We start from the raw sequence: 17,206 nt of genomic DNA on the forward strand, positions 1-17,206 counted from the left end.
CTTCTGAACGTTTGCCAAGAAAGGCCTTTGGCAGTTTGCCTAATTGGATCAAGGTTGGTGATAGGACTGAGGAATTGTGTTGGGAGGAATTTGCTTTAATTTGGTTGAATAATGCTGAGAATGAAGTAATTCTCAGCTGTTCAAATAAAGTTCGTTTGTTTTTTCAATGACTGAGTTTCCTACTACCTGTTTGGGCCTGTGTCACAACAAATACATTATATTAGGCAACACTGATATTTTACTGATTTAACCATGCTCTGTTGTTAGCGTTGCTAAGATGTGATACAGATCTAAAGCAGGCAATCTTTAACATCGGACTGTATGGTCTATGGGCCAATTTCCGCTGTAATTCAAATGTCCCTTGAAAGGGGTCAGGTCATACTTCTGGATAAAAAGATGGTTTTCCAGCAAAACACTTTGGAAAGAGGTGGAATCAAAATAAGAGAGAGAGAAGGATGTAGTCATAACCACATTTAAGTTCTATCCCAAACAAACTGCTTTCAAAGGTGGCATGGTCCAAAACTATAAGGAGATATCTCTATTAACAGGTTCTCAAGCTAATAGGGAAAAGAACTGGTATCTGCTTGAAATGGATTGTTCCTAAAATACACAGTTTATATAAGTAATTCAAATACATCCGTATTTCTGTAAAGACTAGGGTACTTTGTCTATGTACTTTTCTTGAAATTGGTTTTCAAGTGTTAAACATACATTTGGCTTGAAATTAAAGACAATCACTTGTGTGAGACAGGATAGAGAGCATATGTGTGAAGTTAATTAATGAAACTTTTCAAAATTAATTAGACAAATTAATCACCCAAGAGCCACCTACTGCATTAAAAACAGCTACAGCATGCCTGGAAAAACAGAACATTTGTTATTTATTTATCGGAGAAACTGATGTTGCAAAGATGTGATCATATTTATTATATACGTTTCGATTGTTTCAAGGACTGAGAGGTGTATTTTTCAGGGGGCGGGAATTCTCCATCAAACCTTTCCATTGCAGGCAGTTCTTGACTTATGACCACAATTAGGATTGGAATTTCCATTTTAAGTCATCGCAATCAAGTTGAACCTGATTTTATGACAAATTTAACGACAATCATTAAGCGAAGCACCACAGTCATTAAAAATCCAGTTTCTCCAATTTTTTTTTGCTGGAAATTGGCAAAAAAAGGTTGCAAATCATGAGCACGTGACTGCAGGGCACAGCAACTGGTTGTAAATGCAAGTAGTTCTCAAGCAGTGGTGGGTTTCTATTGGTTCGCCCCGGTTCGGGACGAACCAGTAGTGGGGACGGTGGGAGGCTCCGCCTACCCACCCGGATGTCATCACGGACACTCTGCCCACGCACAGAAGCGCCACACACTAACACGCTCCTGGTTCAGAACCAGTAGTGAAAGTAAGTGGAACCCACTACTATTCTCAAGCACCCAAATTGTGATCATGTGGCTGTGAAGTGGTCCAGCAGTAATAAGTGCAAGTACATCACTTTTTCCAAGGCTTTTGTAACTGGTTGTTGAGGACTACCTGAATCATTTAAATAATTATACAAGAGCAAAATTTACAGACCAGAAGATGCAAAGGTAAAGTATTTTATACAGTAATGCCTGTGGAAATTTTACCACTGACTGGCCAACAGGAGGCAGTGTATGACTGGTTTCATTGTTATTGGAACTCATCAATTTTAGATATTGAATCAGTTCAACTTTTTTTTTTTAGCAAGAATTGAAACTCTTAGGCTGTAGATTTTGTTCACTATTATGTAGTGCACTCTGCTTTATGAACTATAGTGTCCTCACTATGTCATAAATCATAAATCATAAGCGCTCCATGGCATAGGGCCGGGTTACTTACGGGACCGCCTACTGCTACCGAATACCTCTCACCGACCCGTGCGCTCTCACAGAGAGGGACTCCTCAGGGTGCCGTCAGCTAGGCAGTGTCGTCTGGCGACGCCCAGGGGAAGGGCCTTCTCTGTGGGGGCTCCCACCCTCTGGAACGAACTCCCCCCAGGACTCCGTCAACTTCCGGACCTCCGAACCTTCCGTCGCGAGCTTAAGACACATTTATTCATCTGTGCAGGACTGGACTAGATTTTAAATTTATAGGGGTTTTAACTGGTTTTAATATTTATATTATTTTTTAAGAATCTGGCTTTAGAATAAGTTTTTTAATGGTTATTTTAATTTGTACATAAATGTTTTATTTGCCTGTGAACCGCCCTGAGTCCTTCGGGAGATAGGGCGGTATACAAATATGAATAAATAAATAAATAATAAATAAATAAAGTCATAAATCACTTTTTTCAATGCCATTGTAATTTTGAATGGTCACTAAACAATCTGTTGTAAGTCAAGGACTACCTGCACATGCGAAGGTTAAGAGGTGGGTTTTGTCCAAAATGCTTATTTCATTTCTGAGAATGTACTATATGGAGGTAGTCCTTGACTTATGAATGGTTGCTAAGCAACCATTCAAAATTATGGCAGATCTCCAGAAAGCTATGGTAGTTACGATCCGGTTTTAACTTCTGATAGCCCCCTTCGCCACAGTCATGTGATCACATTTTGGGTGCTGGGCAAATGGTCTGCATTTACAATTGCTTGAATTGCCATTGTCACACAACTATGATTTATGGCATTTTTTTCTGGAAACCAACATTTACTTCCTGTTCCTTGCAAAAAAAAATAAAAAAATCCATTGATTACCATGGGTTTGGTTAATGTGTTCATTAAATGACCTCAGAGTTTGCTTAATGACCACTCAATTATGAGTGTAAGTCAAGGACTACCTGTATAATTCTTACATCAGATCCGTACCTCATAAAACATATTTTACATGTCCTATATTCCATCCCATATAGGGCTCAGGGGCTAAGTGGCTCAGGGGCTAAGACACTGAGCTTGTCAATCAAAAGGTCGGCAGTTCAGCGGTTCGAATCCCTAGTGCTGCCTTGTAAAGGGTTGAGCTCCCTTTACTTGTCCCAGCTTCTGCCAGCCTAGCAGTTCGAAAGCACGTAAAAAATGCAAGTAGAAAAATAAGGGACCACGTTTGGTAGGAAGATAACAGCGTTCCGTGCACCTTTGGCATTGAGTCATGCCGGCCACATGACCACAGAGATGTCTTCAGACAGCACTGGCTCTTCGGTTTCAAAATGGAGATGAGCATCGCCCCCTAGAGTTGGGAACGACTAGCATGTATGTGCGAGGGGAACCTTTCCATCCAAATCTACAACTCAGAAATGGCCTAAACTAGGGCAATCCAGATGTTGTCAAACTACAACTCCCAGCAGTCCCAGCTAGCATTACCAACGGTGACACAGGCCACCTCCAGGCTCCTATGGGAAGGATAATATCCCCGGTGCTTGGAGCATCGAAACACACATTAGGTTACAATTTTTCCAATTCTCTTGCTGAGAAACATTTTTGCTTATTTGTATGCATAACAGTGGAAAATACAGAAAATGTAAAACTTGGTATTGGAGATCTAATTTGGTTGAAGCATGAATGGGGCTCTGCAGCATAAAATGTCGATCTGGAAGCCAAGCTGCAGATCTCATTATCAATTGAGCTTCTGAAAATGCTCCGGGGGTTGAGAATTGATCACTTGTTTTGATAGGAATACAATTTGTTGCAATGCATGTACCTGAATCACAATTATACCCAGGGAAGCATATTCTGTCTCTTTAGCTAGATTCTGTACCATGGAAACCCAAGGCTCTATTTAGAGTTATGTAAATGCACTTTTCATTTGCATAATTTCTTCGGCTAACAAGACTTGTGGATCCTTCAAGCAATCTGAAAAGGTTTCAGCCAAGGCCTTCCTAGAAAGAATTGTGATCTCTGAACAGTATAATTTGTGATCTCTGAACAGTACATGGCTCAATAGTTAAGAAAAAAATTGTGAAAACTGACTGCAAAATTGGATTGCATATAAAGGTAGACCAGTGATGGTATTCAGCCGGTTCAGACCGGTTCGGGCAAACCAGTAGTGGCGACTTGCAGGTGACCCTGCCCACCCGCCCCTATGCTGTCCTATTTAGCCACATTATCTAAGCTGCGCACATCTGTGCAAGCCGAGTGTGTGTGCAAAGCACAAGCACGGAAGGCATTTTCGGTGTGCGGCGAACCCATGGTAAAATTATGTGAAACCCATCTCTGAGGTAGACGTCAACTTATGACAACAGTTGAGCCCAAAATTTCTGGTGTTAAACAAGACGTTTGTTGAGTGAGTTTTGTCCCATTTTACGACCCTTCTGGCCACAGTTGTTAAGCAAATCGCCACGGTTGCTAAATTAGTAATGCAGTTGTTAAGTGGATCTGGCTTCCCCATTGACTTTGCTTTTCAGAAGCTTACAAAAGATGATCACATGACTCTGAGATATGGCAACCGTCACAAATGTGAACCAGTTGCCAAGCATTTGAATTTTGATTACTTGGCCATGGGGATGCTGCAATGGTTGTTTGTGTGAAAAATGGTCATAAGTCATTTTTTTTCTGGGCCGTTGTGAATGGTCACTAAATGAACTGTTGTCGGTTGAGGACTACAAAAGTTACAATGGTGCTGAAAAAAGCGATTTATGACCGTATTTCACACTTATGGCTTAGGACTCGGGTACTTATGAGACCGCCTGCTGTTACCCTTTGCCTCCCATCGACCCGTACGCTCTCACAGAGAAGGTCTTCTCAGGGTGCCGTCCGCCAAACAGTGTCGGCTGGCGGCCCCCAGGAGTAGGGCCTTCTCTGTGGGGGCAGTGACGCTCTGGAACGAACTTCCCCCTGGCCTGCGTCAAGTGCCTGATCTTCGGACCTTCCGTCGTGAGCTCAAAACATATCTATTTATTAAAGCAGGACTGGCATAATTTGGGTTGAATTTTAAATTGGGTATTCTTAATATTTTTAAATTTTTAAATCTAAATTTTAATAATCAGCCTTTAAAATTTGCTCTTTTTAAATGTTGTTTTAAATGGTATATATTTTGTTTTTATTTTGGCTGTACACCGCCCTGAGTCCTTCGGGAGAAGGGCGGTATAAAAATTTAATAAAATAAATAAAATAAATAAATTATGACCATTTCAGCATCCTTGTGATCAAAATTTGGATGCTTGGCAACTGGCATGTATGTATGACGGGTTGCAAAGTCCTGGGGTCATGTGATCCCCTTTTGTGACCTGAGAAGCAAAGTCAAAATGGGGAAGCCAGATTCATCTAACTGTGTTAAACTAAATTAACAATGGCAGCGATTCACTTAACAGCTGTGGCAAGAAAGGTCATAAAACGGGGCAAAGCTCACTTAACAACTGTCTTGCTTAGCAATGGAAATTTTGAGCTCAATTGTTTCATTACCTGACTAGGTTACATCTTCAGTGCTAGCCCAGCCTAGCACATCACCTAGCACTGATGATGTTACCTAGTCAGGTAATGAAATGTCTCCAAGAAAACAGCTAAGCTCACAGAACACCAAAAAAACCCCAACAGTTCAATCCTGAGCTACAAATATTTTCTTCTATTATTTTTTTCCCCCTGATGATATTTAAAGTTTATAAAATAATATCAGTGTTAATGTATTGCTTGAAGTTACAGTAAAACTTATTTTTGTTTAGTGGGGGAAAAAAACCCAAGGCTCACAGCTTTGATTGCAAATCCCTCTTTCCGGCAAGTTCTATAAAATCTGCCAATCCTTGAAGATTATCTAACTTTGAAGGCTTTCTCATCTTTGACAATTTTAAGAAGTCTGGATTTCAGCTCCCAGAATTCCTCAGCAAGTTTTTTCCATTGCAAAAATAGTTGCAAAAAATGTTTTTGTTTTTTTTACAGATTACCTGTAAGCCTTGAGAATTCTGTGTGCAATGGCATCACCAATTCGGTTCGACACAAGTTTGTCATCGGCGCAGCTAATAAAAAACTGGTTCTACAATTTGAGAAAGGAAAACAGAAAGGAATTGGAAATGTTTATGCTGCCAACAAGACTGGGTTATTGCAAGTTTTGAATATACAATATTTGAAAAGACAACCATTTCTAAAAAAGGAGCTCTGGGATTATTTGTAAGGTTATTTTGTGAAGTCTGATGAGAAGATCAGTTTTTCTAAAAGCGAAATCTATAATTAATAACCGTCTCTTCCAGTTACTACCTTAGCTTCAGGAAAGCACTGAGCATAATCCCTGTGCATTCTATTTATACAGACTAGACCAGGGGTTGGCAACCTGCGGCTCTGGAGCCACATGTGGCTCTTTCATCCTTCTGCTGCAGCTCCCTGTCGCCAGTCAGCTCCACAATCGATAGGGCTTTCAATTAGGACAGGTAGAGGAAAAGGAATGCTGAGCTAGGAGACTCTATGGTGGGGGAACCGGACCTCCAGTCAGCTCCAAAACTGAACAGGGGGCTTTCGGTTGGGACCTTTGTGGCTCTTTTGAGTGTTTAAGGTTGCTGACCCCTGGACTAGACTGCCAACCTGCTGTGCTCTAAATGCCTTGGAAACAACTCTCAGAATTCCTGCTGCCTGCTTGAGAATTCTGGGACATTTATTTCTGAAAATAAACACTTCTGAAAAGCACAAGGTCATGGAAGGCTCTGGCTAGACTATTTAATTAAAGAGTGCATCTTGGAATGAATTCCCGAATTCTCAGCCATGCAGAAAGGTTACTTAGCAGACAGATGAAAGTTTCTTCAATTCAATTGGGGGAAAGTTTATCGAGAGATGCCTCTTCTCAAGAGCTGCATGAGGCATAGAAAAGGCAGCAGGTCTTTCAGAGACAGACACCACTCTCTGCAATATTCTTTTCCCGCTCTTTGTGGATTTTAAAGAATTAAATCTACATTTCCCCAGTGGCCTTTAACTATGATTTTCATTTACATAATTATTTGCTTTGTTTCTCTTGATTGTAACATTATTTATTTTTTATTTTTATTTATTTTATTTTGTCACAACAATATACGTAGGTATCATACAAAAAGATTACATAGTAAATAAACACATATATGGGTAAATATAAGGAGGTATAAGCATATATATAGGAAGAAGAAAAGAAAAAAAACAATAGGACAGGAACGGTAGGCACGTTTGTGTGCTTATGCACGCCCCTTATGGTCCTCTTAGGAATGGGGTGAGGTCAATAGTAGAAAGTTTTTGGATAAAACTTTTAGGATTATGGGAAGAGACCACAGAGTCAGGTAAATAGTATAATGGATTATACTATGGCATAGTATAATCTGCAAAGACTTAATAACACTAAGTTATAATATTGTTTTGTTGTTAGCCACCCAGTTTTTGCAGATTGGGCCAGATAAAACTGCACATCAATCAATCGATCCATCTAGAACTGGTGTGTCAAACTTGATTTCATTAGGGGCCGCATCAGGGTTGTGTTTGATCTTGTGGGGGCGGGGTGGGGGTGGTAGCTCAATGTCACTCATGTCAGGGGCGCCTCCGAAGCTCCGTTTTCATCTGTGACAGCCTCCTGCAACCCTCTGCCAGCGAAAATGGAGCTTGGAAGGGCTGTCTGTGGCCCTCGCAAGCTTCATTTTTGCCGGCAGAGGCACCATGGGCCGGTCCTTTGCTGTTTCCAGGGCAGCCCCATAGGCCAGATCTAAGCACTCCCCAGGCCGCATCCAGCCCCCGGGCCTTGAGTTTGACCCCCCTGATCTAGAATAATGGAAATAAATCCCAATGAAATTATCAGATCTTTGCAAATGTAGGAACATTTAATTTATATTTCTCTTTGATAGAATTTGAGTATCTTTAGATTTTATTCAAAGAATTTACCTATCAGATACTTTGCATCAAACACAAAAAAATTATTACAATGATGAATAATAGTTTCTCAAGGCATACTGGTGAGTGATGACACTTCTGTGTGCACGAAGGAAATAATGAATTGTGACTCATTCTGCACTTTGAAGGCCCACCATTTCAATCCAGAAGGCAGTGGAGCAGGCAATAATTATGCAATAAAAGCAGACTCCTGTAAACTGCTGGATTAAATTTATGATATCTTTCCCTAAATTGAGTACCTTCCAGTTATGTGGACTTCAACTCCTAGGGTCCTCCAGCTAGTGTGAACATTACTGAGAATTCTGGGAACTGAAATCCATGCATCTGGAGGGCAATCAAGGTGTGAAAGTTTCATTTATTTTACTGTTGACCTGATGCCTATAGAAGACAACATATAAGATATGTGATGGAGAAGAGGCCCAATGATTCCATCCAACTCCAGGGGACAACCAACCTGGTTTAGAACTTAGACTTAGAATAACTTTACTGTCACTTTGAATGTACACTAATCGGCATACATTAAAATGAAATTGTGCTGCATACAGCTCTCAAAGGGCTTTTTAAGGCAGCTGCCTCCAATCACAAAAATACTCCCACTTATGCACATATAGGCAAAGGAAGCACTATTTATGTCCCTGAAGAATTTCAACCTATATGAAAACTATAAATATAGCCTCTGGCTACTTTCATTGAACTGAGCAAGGTCTGCACACATGGCAACTACTTGCCTCTATATAGACGTAGTGTTTGCTGTTTTCTATCACGCACACGTAAGCAGAATGGATCGATTCTTCATGGTACTTAATACCGGCAGACCAATCAGCAGCAGAGCGAAGCACCTAGGAGTGAAAACACAAACTTTAAAAAAATATATTTCTCTTAGATCGGGGGTGTTAAACTCACGTCGTCAAGTGACATATTGTGACTTTTTCCCCCTTCGCTAAACTGGGGGTGGGCCTGGCCAGTGTGTGATGCATCTGGCCCATCGGCCACGAGTTTGACACCCTTGTTTTAGATAATCCTATACAAGGAGTTTCCGTTTCACAGCATCCAGCTAGTTTTAACATAAAAACCTAATTATATGCAATGGTCTGGCTCAGAGGCGGTATTCAGCCAGTTCTGACAGGTTCTGGAGAACCGGTAGCGGAAATTTTGAGTAGTTCAGAGAACCAGTAAATACCACCTCTGATGGGCCCCGCCCCCATCTATTCGCTGCCTCCCGAGTCCCAGCCAATCGGAGTCCCAGCTGATCGGCTGCGTCTTCTTTTGTTGCACAGGAGAACAGAACTGGAAAGCAGGTTAGTGGGGTCAGGAGGGAATGGGGATATTGCCGAATCCTTCCCCTGGAATGGGGTGGAAATGGAGATTTTACAGGATGCTTCCCCTGCCACGCCCACCAAGCCACGCCACACCTATCAAGCCACACCATGCCCACCACGCCACACCCACAGAACCAGTAGTAAAAAAATTTGAATACCATCACTGGTCTGCCTCTGTCAGCTCTATCTCCTAAGAATCTGCTTCTGGTGGCAAGTCTTAATATTATTTTTTGTTGGATTAACATGTCATCTGAAGCCCCCATTTGTGGCTTATCATCAAGCAAACAGTGACGTTGAGTGAGATTTGAACTCACTCATTGATTGACTGCAGCTGTTTTTCAGCCTTGCCTGAAGATGTTGGGAAACTGAACATGCAATAATTGGAGAGCTGAGATTGAGGTAAATTCTATTGCTGACCTCTATCCGTTTTCCAAACAGGGAGAAACTAAGGGAATATTAGACAATAATCCCAGGCTGCCATTAGCTCCATTCGAGGAGGCAACAGGGAGGGTGAGGAGGAAGGCATTACAGAAGATCTTTTTCCTAAGAAAAGCAGTAGAAAAACCTCAAACAGATGCCACCCCTATTGCCATGGTTAACGCAACAAAGCATTTCCTTTCTGTTGTCTGAAAATAATGAGGTCATCTCTTAAAACTCTTGCAGGTCATGAACTAATGGATTTAAACCAGAGGAAAGCAGATTCCTCAGAACAGTTTCACAATATAATCTATGACAAAGGAAGATTATGAGTACTGCCTCATTGGATGTGTAGGAGAAGGAATTGTCTATAACAGGGGTGTCAAATTTAATTTCATTGAAGGCCAGGGTATTTGACCTCGTGTGTGTGTGTGTGTGTGTGTGTGTGTGTGTGTGTGTGTGTGTGTGTGTGTGTGTGTGTGTGTGTGCAGGGTGGGTGTGGCTAGTTTGACATCACTCGTGTCGGGGGCACTTGTGGTAGCCAATTGCTAAGGCAGGACTTCCCTCAGACTCTCCCTCCCTCTCATTATAATCTCCTCCCTCCCTCTTTCTTCTTCCTTCCCCTCTTTCCTTCTTTTTCCTTCCTTGATCTCTTCCCATCTTCCCTTCTTTTTCTTTGTCTCTTTCCTTTTATCCTTTCCTGTCCCTTCTTGCATGTTCAAATGCAAAAGGGGAAACATTTCTCCTTTTGTTTTGAGTTCGTTTTGCTAGCCCTCTGCCAGCGAAAACAGAGCCCAGTGCGCAGACCTCAGTGCTGGCAGGAAATTTTAAAAAATAATAATCCAGAAAATGGTGGTGGCAAATTACTTTTGTTGTACTGTTACCAAGAAAACTACATGGTTGCATGCATGAAATCCTTAGGAGTCACGCTCAGTTTGAAAGTTTTCTCTTCAAATTGCTACGACTGTCCATGACTACAATGAGCAAAACATATCTTTCTTTGTTCCAGCAAAGTTTCCATCAATCATTCTCATTTTAAAAAAATGTTCGATAAACATTTTATTTTATTTTTTTGCTTTGAGATGATGATTTTCCTGTTGAAAATAAATTTTATCTAGCCAGGGACCTTGTCTCGCAAAAGCAAAGGCCAGCAGATCATAAAGTCAAGGAAGACAAATAATTTTCAATTTCACGGCATTACAAGAGAACAATCAATTCCATCCACAATCGCCTCCTTTGAAACTTTTTCTCACCAACTAATTGTGTTTGGACAAGTCATTCCAACTCCTAAGATTTATTTCCTGTGGAACAAGAAACAAGCTTTCGCAATCTCACATTTTTCAGATCATTTTGGACTGCAACTCTCAATCTTGTAAATAATTGAGAAATGTGCAGGGCTTTTCCAGAGAAGAGTATCTGTCTTGTCTTTCTCTCCTTCCCATTCTTCATGATTTAAGAATCCAAAAACATATTTTCCTCCCACATTGTTTAAAAGAGACTTTAATGAAATTGAAGTGGTAAATGGAAGCCTACTTTAGCAATACGACTGGGAAATGTCTTTTGTTGGCAATTCCAGAAGGCTGCTGAACACTGAGTGACTTTACTTCTGAGTAAATATCCCCAGGGTAGCTTTGTCTCTGTTTTGAAGAATGAAAAAATTTATATAGACTTTTTTTTCAGTGGATAAGAAAAATAAAAGGCCGTGGGCCTCTTCCACAGCATCTCCAGATACTCTACATCAGTGATATAGAAATAAGAAAAGTGGCAATTAATCTATGGTTCAGAACAATTTCAATTTTGGAGTCATTTTATATGATGACAGAAGGAATCCAATGTCAAATACTTGACAGTGATGGAGCAGTTATACCTTTCATAAATATTACAACACTCCTACCTGCACTTTGGCATTCATAGCCTCAGGGACTTGATAGTTCAACTCATCAGCTGTTCGCTGAGATTTTGGCAGCAAGAAAGGGTATGAAAGGGACCTGTATTTGGATTTCATGATCTTTTATCAAGGAAGAAAGGAAAGAAGGAAGGAAGGGAAAAACCATTAGTTAGACTTGCAAATGTTCAGATTTAACATGCAGTATGACTGTGGCTTCATTTTACGTCTTACGGACTAGAGATTCAGAAGATCCCAACCTATCTGTCAGCAGTTACGGTAATTGAAAAACTATATGAAACCCACCTTTGTGAAGTTCCAGCGTTGAATGAAGTGCCGAGCTACATCCCGTGCAGCTTTGCCATGGACTACAGAGGCAATATCATGCCATGGCATCCTTGGCATGGTGTAACGATCAATAAAATCTGAAGGGGAAGCAACAAAACAACACAAAGTCAAGAGCCCAAAGAACTATCAGCTATTCCTGGCTATGCTATCAACACCTAGTTGGCTATTGTGGGAAACAAGATACCCCATTGCCTAGGTTTTTGCCCTCTGCTAGTGAAGTATCTCATTTGCCACAAACTCATTGTCTCTAAACTCTAAACATTCACAAATTCATTGGCCCCCCCCTCACTGTCCAGATATGATTCTAACTTGCAGTGATGCTCACCAGCAAAGGGTTTATCCAGTTGGACCCAGTCTTTAAAGACGAAGTTGCAATAATCTTTTCCGTGCCAGAATCTGGTTTCGCCAAGAAGCTCTCCAACCCCTGTCTTCAAACTGCGAACTGAGCCTTTACCTGTTTCAAACAATCAAACACAAAGCAGATTTTTGGAACTTGCTACTAACAGTAACTTCAATTATTGTTATGCAAATATTTAATCTTTAAATTAATGCCAATCATGAAGAAGAGTGCATCCTCAAAGCAGAGCAAGCAGAAGTGGAATGCTATTCAATAGTTTATTCGGATTTTCTTTTCTTTTCTTTTCTTCCCTTCCCTGCCTCCAACATGTATTAATGTCCCAGGGCAAAGAGCTTTTTCCTATTTTCTTTCTATTTCTTCCATTTTACAATAATCACCAGTAACAGTTAAGTGAAGCAATCACTCTTAATAAAGAAGTCTGAATAGGAGTTATGTTCATGTTCCTGCATTCTCTGAAGCATCTTTTAAAAAATATTTCAGAAGCCTGGCATATCCCTTCTTTATTTATCCTGGAGATCAGTGTAGCAATAGTTGGTCTTAGGAATGAGGAGACCCAGTTCCAAATTTCCTAGACTGTAATATTCTAGATTGTAAATCTCATTGACCTGAAGCCATCCCAGCTTCATCATATGGTCCTTGTGAAAATAAGAAGAGATTTTTTTTGCTCCCTTGAGATGGATGTATAGTATATATCCGTGATGGCGAACCTATGGCATGCATCCCACAGGTGGCAAGCAGAGCCTTCTCTGCGGGCATGCCAGCCGTTGCCCCAGGCCAGCTCCACCACGCATGTGTACACGCCTCCTGCTGGCCAGCTGGTCTTTGGGTCTCTGCCGTGCATGCGTGGGAGGGAAGGAAAGAGGCTCATATGCAGGGGGTGCTCGCATTGCATTTTGGGGGTTTGCACGCACGTTTTGGGCCTGGAAGGCCTTTTGCAACCTGGAAGCCAAAATGGGGCACGGAGGCACTGTGCTAGACTCCCCCCCACCCTGTTTTGGGCCTCCTGCACCAACCTGGAAGCCAAAACAGGGTGTGTGCGTGCGTGTGCAAGGTGCATGTGTAAAGTGACCAGATTTCAGCCATGGCAAAGCAGGACACCATTGACGGGGGGCGCTGCGCATGCGTGCTGAATCTTGCCACCTGCCTGAAGGAGGAGGAGCGGCTGCTGCTTCTCCGTTCTTCCAGGCAGGCTCAGCTCTCCTCGGCTCTCCTCTCTGCTCTTCTCTTCCTCTCGGGTGAAGTCAAGCGGCATCTCTCCTCCCTCTCACGCCCCCTTCTCCGCCTCCTCCTCTTGCGTTGCCGCCTCCCATTTTCAGAATGGGAGTGAAACAAAACAAAAATCGGGACTTTTTGGAATTGCAGCGGGATGTGGGACAAATTATTAAAAAGTGGGACTGTCCCGCCAAAAGCGGGACGTCTGGTCACTATATGCATGTGGGGGGCGGGGTGTATGCGTTGGGGGGCGCTCACATTGCATTTGGGGGTTCATGCACACGTCCGTGCATTTGTGCGCGCATGCACACACTTTGGCCACTCAGCACCAAAAAGGTTAACCATCACTGGTATATATAATAACCTAAGTCCTGCCTTACATTTATGTTGTCCAAGTTTTCCCTATTTTATGGTGAAATTTAATTAATTGATTTTATTTGAATGTTCATCCACCCAACCATCAATTCATTTTTACATCATCCTGTTGATAAAGTTCTTGAGACTTTGTCTTGGAAGGATTTTGATCCTGAAATATGGCACAGAAATACAATGAATAAGTAAAGAGATCACTCACAGGAATCACTGTCTACACTGCTCACACTATCTGCACGATGCAAAGTATGTCGATGGAGCTGTCTGTAGATGCTGAATCTGACAAATTTCTTGGGTTTTCCTACTCCTTTCATTCTTGAAACTTCTGGGGCATCGTCACAGCATCCTTGAAGAGGTGTGATTATTGGAGTCTCCACCGGCGGTTGAACAGTTTCAGCTAAAGACTTTAGGGCAGAAAAAGGACAAATGCAGTTCAATTTTAGCATGCGTTTGTGTATCTGTCTTGGTTGCTAAGAATTGACATCTGGTTTGATGGTATGTAATCCATTTTAATCAACGTGTATCTCTGTGTATTCAGAATACGGTACAGGCCTTTATGCATATCCTATAAATGAGGGTATATCAAACCTGCAGCATCTGTAAAAGCCATAACAACATTAAAACCACAGGGTATCTGCAATCCACATTAAACTGGCTTGTTAGCAGGGGAAACAGAGTGTTAGCAGTGCAGGTTAAAAGGCACCAGAAATTGGATGCAGGATATCTTGTTTGATAGATACAACCCTTTATAAAATGATTTCCCAGGAGCTACGCCTGCCAGAAATCTTAAACCAATTGCCAGGCACCTCCACTGACCCCAGCAGCTGTCTAAATGTCAATCTGAAACAAGGTAGGAGAATTACTTTCTCAATTTCTTGTTGATTTTCGGAAAGTCACAATTTAAAAGGAAGGGAAACTGACCTATAACAGATCTGTATGTATTTATTTTACACAGATGCAACATTGAGTTCAGAGGATTTGGAGTGCAAGATACCTGCACAGTTTAATTTTGGATGGGAATATTAATAAATTTAGAATCTCTTTAAGAAAAAAAAAAGCACAAGCTTTCACAAGGTAAGCAAAATATAAAATTGACTGTGGAAAACAAAAATCAAAATCAAAATCCGATAGATGTCATCCCATGTTCCTTTGCCTTTCCTTTGTGATGTCTTATTAGTTTAAATCAAAGCAGGAAAGGATCACAAATAGAAAGATGTTAAGAGTCATAATTTCCTTGCTGTTTCCTAAACCAACAGTTCTCTAGAACCTGACAGAAAAGTTATAAAAGACAACCCTGCAGATATTTGAGGTATTTTTGTAGATATCTGCAGGGTAGATATCCTGCAGGCATAGAATTTTAATTATTAAAAAATAATAAAATTTAAATATAGAGAAAGCAAACGTAACGGAAGGAAAAATAGACAGTGTTGGGGGAAAAAACAATAACAAAGAAAATGAAAATATATAAATAAACCTCCTGACTACAAATAAAAACTAATTTAGCAATTCTTCACTCCTATAAGGTTAAATAAATATCTCTTCATCCCATATTCCATCCTATATCTAGAAGCAAACTCATAAAACATTAATCCTAGTGTAAGCAAAAAACTGTTTCCAGAGCATTGCCAAACAAGAGTGTCTTGTTTTAATTGTGATCAAATAAACTCACTTTATTGTCCTTCATTTTACTTTTTAAGCCTTGATCTTTAATTTAATTGATTTTTATTTATTTGTGTCCCACCTTCATTATTTTTTACAAATAACTCAAGACAGCAAATATATCTATTTTTCCTACAAAGTAGGTCGGGTTGAGAAAGATTAACGAGGTGGGACTAGAACTCTGTCTCTGGGTGATTGGTCCAAACTCACGCGGCCAGCTTTCATGCATAAGGCAGGACTAGAACTCACAATCTTCTGGTTTCTAAGGTAGCACCTTAACTGCTTTGCCACACTGATATTAACAGAAACATGTTTGATAGTGAAGTTTCCTGAACAAGCTGAATGTAGTACTAGTCTCAGAAGTAGCTTCCCTGATTGTGTAGTCCCACCTCACCATTTTGTGCTCTTCCCTTTGTGTCCAGGCAGCAGAAATCATACTTACAGAAAGATTCACTGAAGACTCAGATTTGGTCGCTGTCATACGTTTCACGCTGCCCACATCTGTCAGTCGGTGCTCATTGTCGTCCTTTGTTTTAATTGTTCTTGCCTTCTGGCAGCTCTACGCATGTTAGCACTAAGAACAGGCTCCTCCTGTTCCTCTGCCTCTCTGATGTCTGACTCTGGAGGCTCTGGAGTCTGTGCATAACTCCCAGATGGCCCTGGCCCCATCTCTGCCTCTGAACCAGAACCCTCGTCCAAGCCTTCCCCAGATTCCAGGATTGGCCCATGTTCCTCCCCAGCCTCCTCACTGTCCAACTCGGCTGCCAACTCCACAGGCTGCTGGCGGACCACAACATTTATGCATATCTTTTGAACATATCCTCATAAGCATAATAGAACATGCTTTTGAGTACAGACTAAAACATATTTCTTCCTGTGTCTTGAAGTTGTTTTGTGAATAGAGCAACAGTTACTCTATAGAAGTCAACAGCCTCAACATAGAGCAGCTACACCTAAAGATAAATAAACAGTGTAACTGTTATAATGGATACAAATACCTTAATATTGGGATGCAGGCGCATTAGAGTCCTCTTGGTATATTCACTGTTGATACCCAGAGCAAGTTCTACTTCTTTGTAGAGCATCACAAAGATTTTCACTCCTTGTAGCTGTCAGAAGAAAAAAATACCAGTCATATTTGATGCATGCAGAACCAATTAAAAGTTTAGCCGAATGCTTTACACCAGTATTTACTCGTTGGGGTTATTCTACAATAGCAAGGTGGGCAATCTTTTGTGGGTCAGGGGTTGCACTTAAAAGAAGAGATGTTAAGAAGCAGCGTGATGCTGGTAATCACACCAAGTAGGTAGGATTATCTCAGTGATGAAATTCAATTTTTTTTACTACCGGTTCTGTGGGCGTTGCTTGGGCATGGTGTGGCTTGGTGGGCATGGCAGGGGAAGGATAGTGCAAAATCCCCTTTCCCTTCCCATTCTGGGGCCAGCGAGAGGTGGTATTTGCCAGTTCTCCGAACTGCTCAAAATTTCTGCTACCGGTTCTCTGAACTGCTCAAAATTTCTGCTACCGATTCTCTGAACTGCTCAAAATTTCTGCTACGGTTCTCCAGAATCTATCAGAACCTGCTGAATTTCACCCCTGGATTGCCTATATCTGTGGATAGAGCCAAATTTTTTTAGGATTGCCTAAATCTATGCTAGAGCTAAGATTTTTTTTAAAAAGTTTTCTGGACAGGGAAAGAATTCACTGTTTTAAAAACATATAGCAATCTATTTTACAGTTTGAATTACAGATTTACAATTTTTTCTTTCCTGACAGTGGCAAGGACACCTGAGGTCAATTTTCTGTAAACACATTGTGTAAAGTTGGTGAATCAGCTGAACAAGGGGCTTGAGAAACC

The 17,206-nt window shown here is 41.1% G+C and overlaps 1 protein-coding gene across 1 annotated transcript in view; it reads right to left on the reverse strand.

Moving 5' to 3' along the window:
- The window catches only part of PLD1 (phospholipase D1), a 132,557-nt gene that overhangs the window by 20,217 nt on the left and 95,134 nt on the right, over positions 1-17,206 (reverse strand). The window contains exons 13-20 of the mRNA XM_058189149.1: positions 16,347-16,457; positions 15,791-15,907; positions 13,892-14,093; positions 12,073-12,201; positions 11,706-11,824; positions 11,409-11,522; positions 8,507-8,617; positions 5,828-5,916 (exon numbers count right to left, since the gene is read on the reverse strand). Of these exons, the coding sequence (XP_058045132.1) occupies positions 5,828-5,916; positions 8,507-8,617; positions 11,409-11,522; positions 11,706-11,824; positions 12,073-12,201; positions 13,892-14,093; positions 15,791-15,907; positions 16,347-16,457 (992 nt within the window). The remainder of the gene's footprint in view (positions 1-5,827; positions 5,917-8,506; positions 8,618-11,408; positions 11,523-11,705; positions 11,825-12,072; positions 12,202-13,891; positions 14,094-15,790; positions 15,908-16,346; positions 16,458-17,206) is intronic.

The sequence above is a fragment of the Ahaetulla prasina genome, chromosome 6, assembly GCF_028640845.1.
Source record: "Ahaetulla prasina isolate Xishuangbanna chromosome 6, ASM2864084v1, whole genome shotgun sequence".
NCBI lineage: Eukaryota > Metazoa > Chordata > Lepidosauria > Squamata > Colubridae > Ahaetulla > Ahaetulla prasina.